This window comes from Pygoscelis adeliae, unplaced genomic scaffold (genome assembly GCF_000699105.1).
Source record: "Pygoscelis adeliae isolate BGI_AS28 unplaced genomic scaffold, ASM69910v1 Scaffold88, whole genome shotgun sequence".
Classification (NCBI taxonomy): Eukaryota; Metazoa; Chordata; class Aves; order Sphenisciformes; family Spheniscidae; genus Pygoscelis; species Pygoscelis adeliae.
Window position 1 is genome coordinate 3803575 of NW_008825616.1, and position 21345 is coordinate 3824919.

General features: G+C 41.1%; 1 protein-coding gene across 1 annotated transcript in view; it reads left to right on the forward strand.

The window, feature by feature from the left end:
* Nucleotides 1–21345, forward strand: part of CRHR2 (corticotropin releasing hormone receptor 2) — a 164187-nt gene that overhangs the window by 112408 nt on the left and 30434 nt on the right. The window contains exons 8-10 of the mRNA XM_009333315.1: nt 4475–4628; nt 8101–8161; nt 15169–15241. Of these exons, the coding sequence (XP_009331590.1) occupies nt 4475–4628; nt 8101–8161; nt 15169–15241 (288 nt within the window). The remainder of the gene's footprint in view (nt 1–4474; nt 4629–8100; nt 8162–15168; nt 15242–21345) is intronic.

Below are 21345 nucleotides of genomic sequence, written 5' to 3' on the forward strand. Positions count from 1 at the left end.
AGCATTCATTCCAGAGGGCAACGTCTCCATCAACAGGGTAAAAAAATAATTGATTTGGCTGTTGAGGCTCTGAGCCAGCTACTTTGTCTGATGACAGCGGGCACCTTGCTGTCTGGAGTCAGTGGGACTCCCATGAAAATAAGAAATAGGGCCTGAAACAGTACAATTTTTGCTTGTTGATATCTTTGTGGGTTTTTTTTTACAAAATTCCATTTTTCTGCTAATCCATTCTTCACCATGCTGGCACTGAGGATGAAGTTGTGTGATATAGGCTGCATCCAGCAGCAACTCCCTGTCACTGAAAGGGACGGCCCCATTCCTCCAGGGACCCAAATGCTTCACTCCAGCTCCTGCTGCTTCTTTTGCACTAGCTCTGTTCCTCTTCTTGATCCCTTGGGGAGGACTGAACCCTTGGAGACTGAAGTCATTAAACTGGTGGAGAACTAACCTAGCCAACAAAAAAGCAAGGAAGAGTTTTTTGCTGGCATAGTGATCTAAGTCAGCTTTCTGATGGGTGGTTGAGAGTCAGAGCCAGTTCAAGGGACCGGACAGATCCACACAATAAAACATGGGAAGGCAGAAGGGGGCAAAAAGTGGGGCATCTTCTCTGCATGGCATTGAGCGCTCTTGAGAAATGTAGTGTGTCACCATGCTCCCATTTCTCTTACTTTCCATGTAATTTCATGTTCGTTCAAGTAACTCTCTCAACTGCAGATGCTGGTTTGAGGGAGGACATTGAATCAGTCCCTATGTAAGTATTGTAATGCCTCCCCCTGTTTGGTCACCAGTAATACAAGGATTTTGGAGCAGATTAAAAGCATCTGCTCTAAAAGAAAAAGCATTAATCTTGATTTTCTTGGGGAATAGTTCTTTCTGATAGTCCCTTGGCAGAGGTTTTTACTGTTCTCGTTCCCATTGTAATATTCTTGTAGTGGAATATTCTCCTTTTAGGGTTACCTAAAAGGTATCCCTGATATTTACCTCCATAATCAAGAAAAACTGAACAGTGTGCTACAAACACACATGCACGCGCGCACACACAGACACCCTTTTCATACTCTCTCTCTTTGGAACCCAGGTGGACTAAAGTGCCTGTGGAATATGAGCTGGATCCACAGCCGATATCAGTCAATGTGGCTCCACTCACATAGGAACCGGTCCTGTAGAAATTGCAAACCACCCCAGAAGCCTGGATATCCGTTAATTTTCATGTCAGCTGGGCCCTCATCATCCTTGGTTAACTTTTCAAATGTAAGATTTGACATCTGAACTTTAATCCCATACTTCTTTGGGAAAACAAATAGAAAAGGCATTAGTACCTAGTTAAAGAAGAAGTCTAAGATTCTAAGTTTTTTGAGACATCTATGCATAACTCTCTATTATTATTCAAGCAGATGCTCCTTTGAGAAGATGTAGCTTCTGTTAATTCACTGTTTGCTTTGTCTGTGTTTCTGACATTTTTAGGCTACAGGAGATGGTGGTATATGAGCTTATTGTTGACAGTTTTATGCTGCATGATTTACTCATGATAATACTGCAAATCTTAATACAGATTTTTGCAGTTATTTAGGAAAAATCAGTTGGAGTCAGGCACTCAAATGCCTTTTAAAATGTGACCACAATGTGCCAAGGAAAATATAAACCTGCAAATATAAGGACAGATCCTCACATGCCTCAGTTTTCATTAACTCATCTTTTATCTGCAGAACGCTGCAGTCTTTTTGGGAAGGTGCTTTATACAAGCTTAGTGATAACTTTGTTATGTTCTTATTGTGGTATAAGTCAGAGTCAAAATAACACCACTGAAATCAATGGGAGCAACATCATTTATGCCAGCTAATGATGTGATCTCTTCTGTGCTGATCAGTAATAATGCAGTTACAGAAGCATCAAGGACTCAACGTGGAAACATTTTGCATGAAGTTGTAGAACTTTTGTTAATAAATCAAGAAGGGGAATTGCTGAAGATATCTGGAGCCTGATGGTGGATACATATGGGGATCAAGAATCCTCAGTCAAATAAATGAAATGGTATAAATTGATGAGTTCTGCTAATTAGGTTTATTATTTAATAATAATATATCCACAATTCCAAAAGGAATTGCTCAAAATTCATTTTATTCTGGTTTCCTATGGAAACGATGCAGAGGGAGATCTCACCACCATCATGTGTATTTGTCTGTATCTGTCCCAGTACCTTCCCAACCCACCGGCCAATTCCACTCAGTCCTGACACAGGAACAACAGGCTCAGATAAAATTATTTTTTTACAGTTCTTGTGAAAATGGGCAGCTGTGGAGAGGACAAAAACTGTGTAAGTGTTGCAGCTGAGGGAGAGAGGGGAACAAGAGTCTAGATGTTATATCAGAGAATTTACATGAGACTGAGGCCACAGGGAATGATTTAATTCACGCTCATATCTTCGAAAAATCAAATATGAGACTTAGAGTCTTTGGAAACCTAGTCTTACTAGTTTGAGGTTCAATCAGGAATGGAGCCAAAATATTTGTTTGCTGTTAGCGAAAAATAGGGGATATTTTTGGTTTGTGGTTTTATTTTCCTTTGCTCAGGCCAAAAGGAGAAAAAGAAGAAAATTTCATTTGGTTTAAACAAAACTTTGAAAACAAAATGTTTCATCTTCTTCTGAGTTGTGTGGTTTTTAATCCTATTTTACAGATGAAGCCAAACTAAATTTCAAATCTTAATGAAATAATACAAAAACGAAAGCTTTAAGACATACAAGAGATGTTTTCTGTTTATTTCAGCTCAACAAGCAGAAGCGATCACAACTTGTGAACGGGCTATCATTTTGTGACTCTGTTTCTTGTCCAATACATTCTTAGTCCACAAAATTTTGCTGGGTTTGGTAGTGCATCTGCTGCTCTGTTCACTGCCTAGAGATCAACAATACCTCATGCATATGATGTCTGAAATAAAATTAACTGAGGGTCAAAAGTTTCAAATACTTTAGTAGAGTTAATTAAAAGGCTGGAGAATGGTGAAACTAAAATGACATCAATGATACCAGCTAACATAGGTAATTAATGTCATGCTTCGGAGAATACGCTGAATGCCTGCTTGGTCAGAAAGAAGTTTTCCCAGACTTCTGTGTGTAGCGCTATGGAAATACCGTCAGCAGCTACTTGTGATTTATTGATGTGATGTTACCATCTGCCTCTCTATAGCTAATTGTGTATTCCACAGCTGTGCTCTCACTGCACAGCCATTAGGAGAAGATGCCTTTACTGATACACGGAGCCTGGCCAAAAATTCCTGTTGAAGTTACGGCAAAATTCAGAGGTGATGTGTGTAGTGATGTGACTTACAGACTGAAGCACTAATGGCAGCAATAGAGGGCATGAAGTAGCTGATAAAAGCATATCTTTAAAGAAAATATCTTTTTTTCTAAATATCAGTGGTGCTCCTTCCCTTCAGTGAAAATGAAGCAAGACTGTGACATTAACTTCTACCTTATATTTTCTTTGAATTGCTCAGCAGGTGGATTATACTGCCTAAGATACACTTATGTCATCTTTGGATACGACCCTAGGCTATGGTTGTACCTCTCTGAAAGATCATCTGTAGTGAAATGACCTGCATCCTCTTGTCTTCTTTCCACACGGCTGCTTCTTAAACTGCTTGCAGGCTGCTGGTGTGGACGTGCCTTATGGCATGTTAACTTTCCAGACATGGTCAGGTACAGGAGATCCTGCATGTTGTGGTCAAAGCCAAGCCTCAGCAGAAAGTCACAGACATAGCTGTGAGCACCTAAGATATTCTGATTCCAAGTCACAGGTATAAATCTGCATCCAGTGAATGAATTCTACCATTGATTTTTAAGGGTGGTGTGGTTTAACCTGGCAGGCAGTTAAACACCACACAGCCGTTCGCTCACTCCCCCCCGCAGTGGGATAGGGGAGAGAATTTGGAAAAAAAAGTAAAATTTGTGGGTTGAGATAAAGACAGTTTAATAGGACAGAAAAGGAAGGGAAAATAATAATAATAATAATAATGATAAAAGAATATACAAAATAAGTGATGCACAATACAATTGCTCACCACCCGCCGACCGATGCCCAGCCAGTCCCCGAGCAGCGGCCCCCCCGGCCAGCTTCCCCCAGTTTCTGTACTGAGCACGACGTCCCATGGTATGGAATGTCCCTTTGGCCAGTTTGGGTCAGCTGTCCTGGCTGTGTCCCCTCCCAGCTTCTCGTGCACCTCCAGCCTTCTCAGTCGGTAGAGCATGGGAAGCTGAAAAGTCCTTGGCTAGTGTAAGCACTGCTCAGCAACAACTAAAACATCGGTGAGTTATCAACATTGTTCTCATCCTAAATCCAAAACACAGCACTGTACCAGCTACTAGGAAGAAAATTAACTCTATCCCAGCCGAAACCAGGACAAGGGAATAACAAGATACAGAATTCTTTAAATGTTCTCACCATGATTTTAAAATATGCTTTTGTTTCCTTTCCAGCCCTGGTGCCGATGTATTACCACTGTCTACAATTATTTTGTGGTGACCAACTTCTTCTGGATGTTTGTGGAAGGCTGCTACTTACACACTGCTATAGTGATGACTTATTCCACAGATAAGCTGCGGAAATGGGTCTTTCTCTTCATAGGATGGTGTAAGTGCCTTGTGTGTTTAAAATGGTGCTACGTGGTACCTGGCATTAAAGTGATAAAGACAAGAGCAGCAAGAATAAACTTTAAAAATCCCACTGTGGTGATATCTGACATTCAAACCTAACTTTGTCAGAACAACATGAGATCGGGTTTAGTTCTTCCCTGTGGTGATGACATAAAGCTAATAGGTTATTGCTGGATTTATCTTCTTCATTTAGATCCCCAGGCACCTGGCGTTAAGGAAAGAAAGAGAACTCGCAGGCTCAGCATTTTGGGAATGCAGCAGTACACTACTGCTCAACACGGCATGAAACAGAAAAGGCACTGTCCGTGCCCTGTGGACCACTCAGTCTCAAGAGACAGATGAGACGCTTCTAAGTGAGGAGCAGACTAGAAGAGAAGCCTAATTATCTGCCCGTCCAACCTTACAGCTGTCTTTTGGACTGCTGAGGGGTTTGTTCCTAGAAAACAGCCCTTAATAAAGAGTCACATGTTACCTTTGTACTATCTTTGTGGCTACTCAAAGACAGAAAAATAGCTCATCGCATGCTGTTACCTCCCTTCTACTGTGTCAGCCTGGGCCAGAGCAAAGGATGCTCCTTTTCCCTAGCTGCATCAATATAGGCTGGGCTATCAGTACAGGCTGGGAACCGACTGTCAGAGTAGCAGTCCTGGATGCAGGCTGAGCATAAGCCATCAGTGCCTTCTCATCACGAATAAGGTAAAACACATACTGTGTGGCCAGAAGACTGAGGGAAGTTACTAATACTTTCTACTCAGCTTTGGTAAGGCTGCCTTTGGAATACTGTGGTCTGTTTTGGGTCTCTTAGGTCAAAAGGGATGTGGAAAAACTGGAGATTATCCAGTAGAAGGTTGTAAATATGACCAGGGATCTAGAGGTCATGACCTGTGAAGTGAGGCTGAAGGAGCTGAGCTTGTTTAATCTGGCAAAGAGGAAGCTAAGGAGGGATCTGTTAGGTACCAAGAATGATTTGAAGGATAATTACAAAGGTGATGGAGCCAAATTCTTCTTGGTAATAGCAGATATTATAAGAAGGAACAATGACCACAAATTGCAGACTGGGAGGTTCCAGTTGGACATTAAGAAAACAGAAAATTTGCCAAAAAGGTAGTGCAACACTGGAACAGATGGCTTAGAAGCTGTGGAATCTCTGACCTGGGAGGTATTGAAAATTCAGCAAGGCTAAGCCCTGGCTGGGGTGAGCTAGTGTTGATAGTTCTGCTTTGAGCAGATTGGGCTGGATACCTTCAGAGGTCCTTTCCAACCAATATATCCATGATTTGAACTTGGCCAGGAGAGGTTTGGCAAAACAAGCCCCATGCGGGCAGCTTGTTCACTTGAATGCAAAAGCTGAGGTCAAACAGAACTAGTGAATTTGGCAGTTATTTTCTGTTGAAAGAAGAAAGGTGCAAAAAAATCGCAAATATTTTCTTTTCGGAAAGTAGAATGACATTTTGTTCAGAAATTCCTCTTCCTCTCAGAATTGAGTAGAAGTAATTGAATTGCAGTTCTGAAAGCAGAAACAGCCTTTAAAACAAAATATGTCATTCAATCCAAAATCAAATGGGAGGAAAGAGGAGTTGTAGTAGAAAGAAAATGTTTATGTGGGGAATTGATTCAATTTTTTTTCAATATTTTTCAGTTTTGTCACCAAACTGGAAAATCAGGTGCTCACACAGCTCTCAAAGATCCCCTGACTGGTTTGGTCCCTAGTATTTTCCCTCCCTACCTCTCTCAGAGCCCTCTTGGGTCTCTGATTACTAATGTAGGAGTGTTGTGAGCTGACTATACCTTTCCTCTCACCCTTTTGGGTGCTTTCTGGCTCTGCTTTGCCTTCCCATACATTTTCTTTTACCATCTTCATTCTCAAATCCCTGTTCTTCGCTTCACAAGGAAAAGTAAAATGTTTTCCTCTAGGAGAAAGGACATGGCACATTTTGTCTGTTCACGCCTAGCAAGAACATGGGGGAAACAAGTGCCCCAGACCTTGTGAGTCAATGGTGAACAAGATGGAACACAACACAATCACTTGCAGGGCACAAGAGCCACCAGGGGTGGTGGTGCAGGAGATCAGAGCTGCACTATACTTCTTGCTGAGGTTAAAGATGACCACTTAGCAATTCAGTCCCTTCCCTACCGTGTTGTGGTTCTTTCCACTCAGCTTCATCTCATTAAAGCCTCCATTTCCTACAGAAGAGGCACCAAATAGGAGGTTAAAAGGCAGTGTTAGATACGAGGCCGTGCTGACTCCTACATGAGGGTTTAAGTCATGTTGAGTCATGAATTCACCTTAGAGTAGCAGTGATTTCAGAGGGACATGAACCTGGAGATTGGAATGGGGGATGGAGCTGGAGAGGCTCGTCTTGTTGTTTGGTTTTGCCTGAGTTGACAGGTTAAAAGTGAAGGGGAAATGGAGAGGGGAAACTCTCGTCCTCCAATTTTGACATCAATCCAGTCTTTGCTTGGGGAATGCCTGGGTGAAAAGGTTCCTGTTTCCCCCAGGAGGTCTGTGTCAAAAGGCCAGCTCCACTTGCTCTTCCTCATTTTCAGTTTCCTGCTCCAGCAAATCCCCCTGAAACCAGCTGGACTCTGAAGGCCTAACACAAAACACGCACAAGGGCAAGGCTCTGGACATGAGACTGGTATAACAATAGAATTGGAAAGCAGAGGATAAGGCACCGCAGGGACATTAAGTGTACAAATGCACCTCATCTACTGCAATGAGGTTGCACGCCCAGGGAGCACTACTGTGGCACCTCCTGGGCATAACTGAGAAAGCAAGCCCTGTAAAGCAAAATGCATGGCCTTGATAAGAACTCACATGCAGCCACAGAGCACACTGCACATCATCGGTAGAATGATATATGTAAAGTTAAGAGTAGCTGGATCCTTTAGAAAGGGCAAACAATGAATGAATTCTGACATTGCAAGATATCAAGAGATTGTTTCTCATAATCCTGTTTCACAGGGAAGACTCAACTGAAAAAATTGTTGAAGATTTTGAAAATGGGCTTCATCCAAAGAGCCCAATAAGTTTACAAGCTTCTTGCAGCCTGGGAAATAAAAACCTAAACACCCACTTCCAAGTGATGTCTCTAAGGTTTTGCCGTATCAACTGCAGGAAAATTAAAAGGGACCAAAATTGCCTTTAAGCCAGCCAAAATTGTTCTGATCACTTATATAGAAATGTAGGTATATATGTGTGTTTGTTAATAATTTTATTAACTTTTCTTACTGGTACTAGAGTTTTCTCTTTTTGAGATGATCTTTTGTATATATACATAAAGAGGTCTCAGCAATTGCCATGTGTCAAATATACCAAGATAGGACCACTTGTATTTAGACTCTTCCAGTTCATTAACCAAGACTCTCCTCACACAAATCTGAATCTACATCTGTATCATCCGTCCATCCATGAGTTGTGATTAACTCCTGATTTTTTGCTGTTGCAGGTATTCCTTGCCCAATCATCATTGCCTGGGCCATTGGCAAACTATATTACGAAAATGAACAGTAAGTGATGTTAACATTTGTGTTTATGTGGCTCTCTAAATAAATTAAGGAATGCCTGCAGGCTGAACTGGTAATTTAGAAATAAGGCAGATTGATAGGAAAGAAGAAAGGTCACATGACCTCCATCCAAATCCAGATCATCTCAAATTTCAGAGCACTACTTGAGTCAACTCCTGAAAATACCTTTCCCAAATATCCTTGGCCACGCCCTGAAGCTCTCATCTGATAGCTTTATACATAATTTACAGTTATGGTAATCTCCTTCAATGGGAGTTTTGCTTGAGTAAGGCCTTGGTAAAAACTGCAGCTGAGTGCTAAAGGATTTAGCCTTCTGGGTGTGCAGCATTCAGTTGACACTCTGCCAAGAATACTCTTATGGCTGGAATTTTTGCATTTCTGTTTCTGGCTTTTCCAATTGGAAGAAGTTAGTGCATGAAACTGAAAAATATGGGAGATAAAGAGGCATCTGTGTTTTGGGAATTTTCCCCCCTAACATCAATACTGGTCAGATATAGCTCAGCTTGTACTTTTCAACTAGTGTTTGCATCAATGTCTATTATCTGTTACAGCTCCCTTCCCTAACCTTAAAAAAAATCTTTTCTCCATGAATCTGTTTTTCATATGGCCACACTGTTTGTCTCTCTGTCTGTAGCTCTGTCTGATTAAACGTAAGTGTCTACCTTGTAGGTGTCTGCATCTGCACTAATCTGTGGTCTCTTATGATCACCGGTGATCAGTCAAAACAGTAAACACAGTCTGGGGTGCATTTCATCTCATCTGGAAGGAGATGTCCAAAGTAGGTTGGATGAACTAGACTTACATGCACTATTTCTCCTGACTATAAGGGAGGTGGATAGGATGACTGGCTGAGCTTTGGGCATCCATGCTGAAGGCGTGGGAGGAATTCTGTTATGCACTACTAAGTTCCTTTTCTCTGCTCCCCACAAACTTTTGAACCCTTGACCAGTCTCTCTTCTATAGCTTTAATGGTGACTTTGAAGGTGATAATCTAATTCCCAGGAGTTACACATATTGGCAGTCAGACAGACACCCTTTCACTGAGGGCGATTTGTGTGATTCCATCCCTGCCTACAATAATCATACAGGAGAATTCATACTGTAGCCTCAAAATGGCAAGAAAAACTTCAGTTGGAACTTGTTCCTTCGGTGTCTGAGTCAATCAGCCCTGGGAGATAGCCTCAGATCACCAGATTTCCCTAATTTCTGTGTTCACAGACCTTCTTGTTTCTGGGTGGGTCAAGGATCACAACATTCTGGGTCTGCTTCATGGTCAGGTTCCTTGTAGTTGTTACCTTGCACAAGCCGGGGCAGCCTGGCAGTTATCTCATTGTGCTGAAGTAGGACTTTCAGCTCTAGAACTAGAGCTGAAGGAACTAGTCAGCTTAAACAGCACAAAACAAAATAACCAAAACTTGTGTCTTGAAACCTGGAGAGGCAAAACACCACATGCTTTAAAAATGGCGATGCACATTAAACATTCCTGTTGTGAGTGAGTTCAGCACCAAGGTTTGAACACCTCATTTTGGAAGACTGCTCATCACTCCCAAAGGAAATAATGGAAAGTAGGACCCCTGATAGAAACATGCCACAACAACTGGGATTGCACTGCACACAAGGTGGGTAGATGGAGAAACCACTGCGTGATCTGTACCACTGCCTCCTTTCACCACCATTGTATACCCCCAAAGTGAATGTGAAAGAATCTCTCCTTGATGTATCATGGATATGAAGAAAGACATGACATGTTTACATAGGTATGTGTGCCACCTTTCACAAGCGAAGGTGTTACTGGCCCAGATCCTGCGCAACAAAAGAAAGGGGGACACAAAATACAGTCAGCAGGGCAAGAAAGACAAAGTGATCCTATCTGGTGTGCAGAATATCCAGGATGTTCCTGTTGAGTCTCTAGGCTCAAGCTCTCTGCCTTGGGTGGATTATCAAATGGAGCTTGTGCTTTTAAAGCCGTGTCATGGACAAACCTGTACACTCTAACTCATATACATAATTTGCCTCACATCCTTACTGATAAGGGAGGCACCACGTTGCTCTTGGTTGACCCAGACAATTAAATCTAATATCTTGGGATGTTTTCACCTTTCTGTCTTTAATGCTGGTGTTTGCCTTAGAGTGAAACATTCACATACGTCCTCACTGCACATCAATAGTTATTCCAAATATGTTGTGCATTGAGAAAGTGCAGAATTTGGCTTCTGCCCACCACAGTGTGAGGAGTAATGGCCTGGAGCCTCCATGTTGTGCTCGCTTACTGTCAGCAGTGGGGCCAAGATTCATGTACTTTACTCTGCTTGAGGGATCGAGACTGGATGCTTCAATAGTGCCATTCCTTTGATCTAGCACATGCACCCAGGCAGAGCTCTTGTAAATGAAGAGCTGATAAGGGCATTAAGCTGTAAGGCAAAGGCTATAAAATGAAATCTGTTTTTTGCATTTGTAGTAATGTCACATGCAGAGGAGACTTCAGTAAAGTAAATGAACCGAAGCAAAACAAGAGATTAATAACTCGCTGAGGGCCTGTCAATTGCCATAAATATCCAGTCATTTTCTCAAGCATTAAAGCATGTGATACTTCAGATAGCCCCTGCTCACTGCCTCCCGGACTGAGGAAAGGAGCAGGTTCTGCTACACAGTCAAACTGAAGCACATGTAGGAATGCACATGTGTGAGATGTGCACATGTGTGTATTTAACTTACTTATGGTCTATTTTCCTCTCCAGTCCATCAGCCATTGAGACAGTTTAGACTAAACTTTTTGGCATTTACAAAATCCTTTTTCTGTACTGGGATGATATAGCAATCATGCCTTTAATTTGAATTCTGTAAGCATGTGCAAATACAGACAGATGAGATAAAACTAATCCCTGGCTTTGAGAAATAATTGCTGTCAGGATACTGGAGCATCCCTCATGTGAGGAGAGGCTGAGAGGGTTGAGTGTTTAGCCTGGAGAGGAGAAGGTTCAAGGGGATCTTATCAATGCTTATAAATATCTTATAGGAGGGTATGAAGAAGGTGGAGCCAGACACTTCTCGGTGGTGCCCAGTGACAGGACAAGAGGCAGTGGCACAAACTGAAACACATGAAGTTCCATCTGAACATCAGGAAACACCTTTTTACTGTGATGGTGGTAGAACGCTGGAAGAGGTTGCCCAGGGAAGTTGTGGAGTCTTTGGGGCTACTCAAAAGCCAGCTAGGCACAGCACTGAGCAACCTGCTTCACCTGACTCTACTTGGAGCAGGGGGGTGGACTAGACAATCTCCAGAGGTCCCTGCCAACCTCAGCTGTTCTGTGAAAACAGGCTGATCTCCCTAGTCAGCCTAGCTGTTGTGCTCCATTTATCCTGACTGCTGGGGAAATCATGTGTTATTCCCCCATGAGGTCAGACCTAGCAAACTGGACGCGTGCGGAAAACATGTACTCTTCTGCAGCTTCCAAGACTGGATATCCCAGTGGACAGCCCAAAATTCAGGACAAAATGGGAAACTCCTCTTCTTCATCTGAGTATGCATTTCAACTGTAACTTAAGTTGTTTGGAGGTTGACCTGGGGTTCAAGTTATGTAGCTCATAATACTTTAAAAGCTCAAAATAGCACACAGGAAGCATGTTAAGAAAATGCTTCAACCAACTTCTTAATTTATTCATTTTTGTACTTACTAGAGACCGTGTTCTGCATAGCGAGGCAAATATAATTGGTACAGTGGCAAATATCCTGTCTGGTGTTTAGCAGTTCTTTAGCAAAATCTGACAACTCTGAAAAAAAGTACTGTTAAGTCTCAATAAAAAAGCCACACAAAAGAGTAAAAATTATTGTAGTAATTTCATTGATGGACAGTTGGTAAGGGGAAGAACATTAGTAAGATCTAATTAACAATAATGATAAAACCAGTGGTGGTTTTTGTTATATAAAGAACTATCAGACAACCATGAAGAATATTAATTAGTGCTATTCAATAGAAGTGTGTTTACATATCTGAGTCTAATCAGAACTGTCTTCCTAAATTGTGCTCTTCAATATTCAGGGAGTGTTTGTTTATTCTTTCAGAGGTAAAAAAAAAAAAAAAAAAAAAAGAAAATGGCTTTTATTTCACACAGATGGAATTAAAATTCTGATGCACCAACTAATTTTCAATGGTTTAGGTTTCTCTTTTTGGGTTTAAAGAAAAGTACAGTGCTGATTTTATTGCAGAAATAATGGCTTATGTTGGATTTAAAGTAAGAGTTAAGATGACAGGCAGAAAAGTTTGCAATACCTCAGCTAAGGTCCCAGTTTGAACAGTTAGACTGTAAATATGAAATATAGCTGATCAAATGCAGACATATGTAATGTCACTGGCAAATATCTGTCCTCTCACCTTTACTTGCCTGATTTAATGGGTATATTAGAAATGTTTAGATTACAATGTAACAGATCTGTTTTATAGCCTAATGAGATGAACACCATCCTAGAAAAGCTGCTTTTTTTTCTCCACTAACTACAAAGGGAACCTGGAGCATCAAGGTCCCCTGTAGAAGCCTGTGTTGTAGCAGTCTACCTTTGACCACAACCTCGTTTCTTCAAATTGTGTGAAAGTGTGTATATACACATGATGCTTCACTGAATGCAACCTTGGTCTAATACTGGGCTTCAGATAATAAATGTCAGCATTTTGCTCTTTACTATGGTCTTACAGTTAAGCAATATCTAAATTCCAAAGAGCAATGAGCAGCCTTTGCCCTGGAACCTCATTTGTGCTCTACCAGCTCTGTTCCAAATTCTCTGCTGACTTCTAGCCCACTAAGTTCTGCCACATGCCTCAGTCTGCTTCTTATTAGTCCCTCTGCTAGATTCCTCTGCTAGAATAGCCAGCTTCCCAGAAACTCCTCTTCTAATAGCTCTTGGTTCCCTGAGTTTCAGGCAATATATGAGAGTTCTCCCAAAATGCCCTTCAAAAACCTCTCTCAAATGTAGGTCTTGCAAGTTCTGGAGAGTTGTGTTTCCTGCCTTGGCATATCTTGTAATTAATTTTTCTTCATATCTTTCCATCTTTGTAACAAAAACTCAAAAAATTCAGTTTCATTCATTTGAGGCTGCCCTGGGGATTATTCTTGGATGATAACTTGGCTGGAGGAAGTACCTTATTCCGAGTTTTGCTCTCATCACCAAATTTTGGAAGATTAGTTACAAAATTATCAATTTACACTAATTTGCAGTCAGTACACCAGGGAATAACAGACATGTTTTATATTTATAAAATATTCAAAGCTCTCTCATTCATTTGGAATTTAAAAGATGTAGAAATTGAATCAAGAAAAGGCAAACAATTGTGTGATACTGAATTGTGTTCCTAGATACCTGCTGCATATCTCAACATTTCTGTACAGTCAGTTCAGTAAGAGCGTTTTGCAGTGGGCAAACAGCTCCTTCTGTTTTAGCAAGCAACACATTTTGGAGAAAGGCTTTGGGGGCATTATGTGATTCAAAAGAATTCCATCTGAACCATAGCTTTCTTTATCTCAGTTTATTTGCCTTGAACTTGTCTTACAGACTGCAACCTCTTTGAGGCAACAAGTATTATTTCTTGCATTCTTGTAAAAGTGCAAATCTGCACCTGTCTCCGTGGTCTCCTTGGCTCAGGAATTGTCCTTGTTTTCATGTCTCCAGTGGCACTAAGCTTATCTGTTGTCACAAAGTGAACGGGAAGGCATAATTTTTGCTATGTAGACTTGTTATGTGGTATCCACAAAAAGGAAGAAAACTCTCAGTCCCTTGAACTCCACAATCTACTTCCTAAGGGATCTGGAGCTCCAATGACCTAAACCTTAAGACATTATGATAGCAAAGTTGTCTCTGCTTGGTGGAACCATGATCCAGACCATGTGGCTGTGTCTGTAATAATAAATTAGCTGGGCCTGGAATCGTTCCTGGGGCTGGAGTCCAAATAGCATGGAATAGTTCACATCTATATTATTACACCCTCTTGGCCTCCAAATCAGGGTAGCTGCAGTTTGTAGACTATTGGGAATGTCCTCTGGCTCATGCTAGCTCCAGATTTGGTCCCCAGGAGTAGTTTTGGAGTTGGCTATTGTTTGGCCGGGGCCAAAACTGCACCAAGGAAAATGTAACGGTGTAAATGATTGAGTCCAGACCTGAGCCCGGTTTCTGATTCATTTACTGACATAAATATAACTGATTTATTACTCTCAGTTAAGAGAATGAAGTGAACGTCGGTATGGATTGCTGTGAAATCACAGGCTTAGTCTCTTGTATAACACAGCAGGGAGAGAAACACTTGTAATTAGTGGAAGTGAAAGTCAAGCCAGCACTCAGTCACACATGACACATCCAGGCTCTCTGCTAGTTTGAGGCCCTTCAGTTTACCTGTGGTTTCACTTAACCTGAGCTGATTTCCCTTTGGTGATGTTGGATCAGGTATTTGCTAGCTTCCAATGACGTCTCTGTACTGTGTACTGGATTTGGTGGTCAATGGCTGGTTCAAAGCCAATGGGATGAACTCCTTATTCATCCAGTACCTTATTTAGACAGCATTTCCATGCAACTTGAGACACATTTGCTGTAAGTAACAGCCCTTACTTTATGGAATTTAAGTGTCTCTGGGCACTGCAATAGATAACAGATTTTTTTGCCTTACACAGATATTTCTTTCATCCCTTTTTCAGACCCGGCAGAACACATCTTCTGCACCCTCCTTACAGCAGGTTCTCACATTTCTTGGAAACATTCACACGAGCAATAGGCAAAAACATAGTGGGAACTCGAATGATCCAATGGGACGAGAAAATGGGGCTCAGATCCGTGTCCAAACTAAAGGTGGCTTTGTAGCAGAAAACTCAATCACTTGCTGATTATGTATATGATTGAACAACTCGGGGAATAAGGGAACATCTCTCTATGGTGTCCTTGATATTAAATCTAATAGAAGTGCATTCCTCTTTATAAATTATTTTCTTATTTGTTTTGTGTCTTACAGATGCTGGTTTGGAAAAGAGCCAGGAAAATATATTGACTACATATATCAAGGGCCAGTGATTCTTGTTCTTCTGGTAAGCATGTATGTGGGTGGAAGGACACTGCCATCTCCCACTGAGGGATAATTTGATAGGCATCTGTGATGTTCCACATCTACTTTTATGTAAACTAAGGCACAAACAAGGTCAAACATCTTCAGCTGTTCTCTGAACTTGCCACAGAAGCTAACAACTGCAAGTCAGAATTGCAGTGATCTGTTTTTGGCTGTTTCCTTGACCTTAGGCCATTCTTTCCTCCTTGCTCTGTAATGCTGTTTGCCTGCCTTTGTACGACATTTTGAGATGTGGGAAGGAAAAATGTTCAAAAACAGGGGGCACATTACAATATCTGCTCATCCACTTGAGGCTCTTGAGAACTAGGGCAATTCGGTCATGCACATTGATTAGAAAGATGTAGTAGTCACGCTAAGGAATTGTATATCCTTGTACAGTCATCTACATCTTCTACATCCCCATCATTGCTGTGTATTTGTTTGTTAGCTTTCCTGTTAAGTTTCCTTTTCGGTGCCGCCTACAGTTAACAGGCTGTTTATCTGTTTACCCAACACTCTGTCTCCTGTGCAAATGAACAGTAGGCAGAGGAAGAAGGAAGCCCATTCATAAACTGTTTTGAACCTTCAACTAAAGTGCAGTGATGCTTTCTCAGAAAATACTGGGCGTGGATCGAAAAGATCAATGCTATTAGAAAGGACAATGCTGAAAAACCCGATTCTACTCTTCCACTCAGTTGGTGGTAAAAGCCACCTAGGAAGGAGGCAGATGTCCTAACAGAGAGTGCACAGTGCTCAGTGGGGTCCCCTCTGTTAGGGAACCAAGACTTGGTATAGCTGTCCCTTATGCCACTCCAACACCCATGGAGAAGGTGTAAATGCCCCAGAATAGGCAGCCACTGCCAGCTTTTTCAAGGCTTAGAAGCTCTGCGCTCTCACCTTGTCAGTGCTGTGCCTTTCATGTGATTCAGCATGAAAAAAGCTTCTCTGTTGCCTAGGAAGCCAGCTACTAATCTGAATGTTTCCTTACCTGAAATCAGGAGAGTTAATTTCTGTGTTAACTGTTAAGATGCAGCAAACAGATCATATTGTGTGTAGCTGAAAAGAGAAAATCTTAGTAGGAGTCCGTTTTTATGTAAAAATTCTTTTCTTTGCGTTGTAAGGAGACAAATACAATTGGTGTGATACACACTATATAATTGTGTGTCACCAAGGGAGCCATCCCAAAACCACAAACAGCCTCACAGTAAATTGACTCACTGATATAGAGACTAACTCACAAACAAATCCTATTTAGACAACACAAGGCAGCATGTTTGCAGTACTCGGAGCATTTAGTTTTCACATCATTGCCTAGAAGTCTGTGAATCTTCTGTAACCCCTTTAGTCAACAAGATCTGTAAAATCCTTGGATAGCACGTCTGGCAGATACCACAGGTAGCTTAGAGTAATGAAAATAGCTTTGTTCTCCCCAGAACAGCACTTTCTATTTAAAGACCCCAAAGAGGCACAGCAAATGGAGGTACAGTTGGAGGCTGCCTCTTTATATAGAGGTCATTATATCTGCCTCTAATTTAGAGCAGCCTTGAGAGCCCTCTAAACTGAGCCAATAACTATGCTGCCCTGGACTGACATCATGTATTGAACCTTTCTATATTGGCCTACACTTCAGCTCTAATTAAACCATTAATGAGGTAACAACAGTAATTGCACTGTGGGGTGGAAAGCAGCTGATATAATTTAGAGAAGTTACATAAGGGCAAGCCCTTCCTTCCCTCTCCTTATGGTTACTCCCATCAGAAAGCACTGCTGGGTGAGGAAAATCGCTCTCTGGAATTATAGTCTAAAAGGCAAATCTGAAAACTTCTGTTACAATACACTCCTGATTGCTAAAATGTGCCCCCCTCCCTTTTTTTTTAAACTGACAGTTGAGTCTTGTGTTTATAATTAAAATACACAACTCCACAGTGTGTTAAAGCAACTTGACAGGCAACTTGACATTTTTTGATCCTTATGCGAATAAAATCAAACCGCATATAATGACTCAAGCATCACTTATTATTATTAGAGTTACTGACCCTTTCAAGGGTGCTGTGAGAAATGCTGAATTAAGATCACTGAAGTTTGATGTCTGCCATGTACTCAGGGCAACACAGGCAAACATCACCCCCTCCTAGTATGTCAGTATGCCTCTGCCTTAACACAGATGGGGGCAAAGTGCTGCTTTCCTCTTCCCTCCAGTGAACAACGGTCACCGGAAAGGGAAGACACAAAGATTTCAAAAATAGTACAACTCTGTGACCTCTTTAAGTCACAGCTAATGAGTTGGATTTGAACTAATGAAGAATTAAAATGTTCAACTGAAGTTCATGGTTTATGAAAGAACATACAGGACAATTCTGTGAGAGAACTATCCCAGTGTGCTGCTGGAAAAATAGAGAGACATGCATGTTACTAGAAGAAATTAATGTTATTGCCAAAAAAGGGCTCACACTAAAAGCTAAAAGTCTAAAAATTCCATCAAATCACAGTTCCTGTCCACATGCGAGCACTCAGAATGTGGCAGGTAAAATTGGTTCCACCCACTTTAGTTAGTTAAGAGCCAAGTGCCCAGTGTACAGCTCAGCTGAGTTTTGGTTGCCTGTTAGACAAAGGTAGCATCATTATGTGTTCAAGAGGCATCATTATATCAGCCAGGGGCAATACTATTCGAGTGCTCTTGTTGGTAAATATTCTTAGTTCCAGAGGGCTAAAACCTGCTTCTAAAGATGCTGAGTCTCTTTAAAAGATAGGAGGATTTTGTCTGTCAAAAATTACTTCCACTGATTTTGATTTTTCATTTCCTTCCCTCTATGCATTGAACTGCTGCAGCACAAGATAGCATAACACCAAGAAATGGGTCATGCAGAAGTTCTGAGCTTCACTGGGAAAAGCAGGCTGGCCAAAAATAAAGCCCTTTGATCATGGTAGCAGTCCTCAAGTCCATCCTTAAACCGTATTATTCTCTGTTATATCTCAGGGTACAAAAACATTGAACAACGCAGTAGAGAGACGTGTTTGATTGCTTTCCTACTTGTCTTTAGGAAAACATTGAACATGACTTGGGCTGAAAACAGGGAGACAATTTCAGAGGCAATTTCAGAGGCAATTTCAGAGGCAAAGGAAATTGGGTATAAATGCTGATCCTGAATATTGGGTGAGAAACCTGTATTTTTACTGACAAAAAATGTGAGGGAGAAAACGTAGGTAATCCTCCTTCTTTGTTTCATTCCCGAATGGGTTTTGGCTTGAACATATCCCAGGAGAGATCTAACCATCCAGCACATTGGATGCTTCAAAATTCGATTTCTGATAGCACTAGAAAAATACACTCTGTTAGGTATTTTCTCTTCAAATTAGTGTTTTTTTTAATTCTGGTATCTTTCCTCAGAGTGGCACAACCAAGTTTTAATCATATATCCCTCTCTGAAGGTAAAGAAGGGGCAAAGGGTTGGAAATACATGCCAGGGAACTGAATTTCAGCCTGATTTTATTAAGAAAAATACATTTCTTATGTGCAATTTTAAATGTAATCCCTGTCAAAGAACTGGTGAACCATGAAAACACAGCAAGATCAGAGGATGGACCTCAGAAAATAGGCACCGGAGGCAGTTAACTGAGCTGCTTTTTTTCTCACTAACTACTGTTGTGAACTGACCCCAGATATTAACTGCTCTGCAATATTTCTCAGAGCTAAAATTGTATTAAATTCTCAGTTTTTCAAACAGGCAGATCAAATATCAAATACTTAGGGTTTTTTCAGACCTTACATTCCACTTCAATAGATTTTCTCGCTTGTGCTTGAGAACTGAACAGCTTTCTAACCTCTGCTTTTTGGGTCTCGTTGAAAATAATTCACCACCATCAATTAACTGCTGGCATAAGTGGGTGTAGAGGTGATAGGAAGACCTGGAGTTCACTTCTATCTCTGCCTTCATCAGCTATTTACTGTTGAACAAGTTAGATTGCTGCTCTAGGTCTCAGTTTCCCCAGCTATAAAGCAAGTTTGATGATACTTATCTTCCTTTGTAAAATGCTTTGAGATCCCTGGATGACAAGTGCTGTAGAAGAGTTAAGTGTCCTTAAGAAGATGGGCTCATCCTTATTGCAATGTGGAATTTTGCTCAGGAAACAGCTGACACGTGTACTGAATTGGTCTTTATGATGTACTAATTGGTAACGATGTAGCATTTTTGTGGTGGCAAGATCAAAGCTTGCCCCAGTACTCAAGGTGTGACCACACAAATGGATTTTTATAGCAGCATCCTGGTCTCTGTTTTATTTTCTTTTTCTTTCTCAGTAACTCCAAACATTTTTTCTTTCCTTTCTTGAATACTATTGGAAACTGAGATGAAGTTTTCAGGGAGCTAGCTAGCGTAATTCCAGCATTTCTTTTGTGAATGAAAATACCCAGAGCTCATAACTCTTCGTGTAAAGTTAAGATTGCTTTACTTCCCCATTGTGTTACCTTTATATCATGTGATTTCATGTGCCTTGTTATTGCCTGATCACCTAGTATTGTGAGTCCCTATACAGCTCTTTGCAATCCGCTTTTACTTTTGCTATATAGTGTATCTAAGAGTAGCTTAGTGTCACTAAAATCTGTCAGCCTGCTCTTCATTCCCTTTTATAGATCACTAAGGTCTATGTAAAACAGCACAGATCTACCGGTAGCCTCTCTCCATTGAGAAAACAGACTATAGATGTATATATTCCTACCCTTCCCTTGCTGTATTTCTATGCATAATGCTCTTCCCTCCAAACCTCTAACAGCCAAATCTCTATAGGAGCCTTTGGAGAAACAAATTTGAATTCCTTTCAGGAACCTGAGTAGACTGTCAGCTGGATCTCCCTTGTCCCCAGGCTGACTCTTTCAGAGGACTTCACAAACCATGTAATTCTTCTCCTTTACACCTTATTTCTACAAATGCTCTTCTTTACACTGCTTGCAAAGAATTTGTCCAGCTCCAGCTCCGTTTCAGGTTATGGGACATGGCAATATCTTATATATAGCAATCACTGGCTGATGTCCTGGAAGACCATGTCATGGAGAAAGTTTCAGTAAATATCTGAGTTTGTTTAGTTTTTCAAAACCAAGGCTGTGGAAAGGTATGGGGTTTTTTATAAGTACATCACAGAGGAGAGTGGAGGTACTTAAGCTTATTAGTATTATTGACAAAAAAGGAAATTATCATAAGTGACCATTAATATATTTAAGCTAAATTAACAAGACTTCAAGCATTCATAGAAGTAGGCTTCATTAGCTGTTCCAATAGAAGGAATAGTAACAATTTATTTAATAATGCCCACTTGTGCAAAGGATGTTTCAATACAACTGTTTACAATAGCTGTAGGACTTGACTCAATAATTCTTCCCATCCTGTGTCCTAGTTTATCAGTGTAATGATACTGTACAGTGTTCACATTTTTTTTTCTTGAAATGTGCTGCTCTATGCTTTTGCATGATTATCCTAACACCACATAGGCATTTAAACTTCTGAAGAGCAGAGCTGTTTTTCTGCCATCCTGTTACATACATCTTTTTCCAATGTGTCTTTAAAAGTATTGCAGGTAGGAGAAATAGGTTTATTAAGCAACTTAACCAATATTTATGGAATCCATTCCTTTCTGATATAGCCCAATAGGTAAAATTTGTAGTGCATCTTAATCTTGATCATAGAATCGTAGACTCATAGAACAGTTTGGGTTGGAAGGGACCTTTAAAAGTCATCTAGTCCAACCCCCCTGCCGTGGGCAGGGACATCTTCCACTAGATCAGGTTGCTCGGAGCCCCGTCCAACCTGACCTGGAATGTTTCCAGGGATGGGGCATCCACCACCTCTCTGGGCAACCTGTGCCAGCGTCTCACCACCCTCAGCGTAAAAAATTTCTTCCTTATATCTAGACTAAATCTACCCCCCTTTAGTTTAAAGCCATTCCCCTTTGTCCTGTCGCAACAGGCCCTGCTAAAAAGTCTGCCACCATCTTTTTTATAAGCCCCCTGTGGAAAGGTATGGTGTTTGCCTTCTGCGGCTTGGGCGGTGAGGCTCGAGCACTTGCTGGTAAAGACCGAGGCAAAAAAGTCATTGA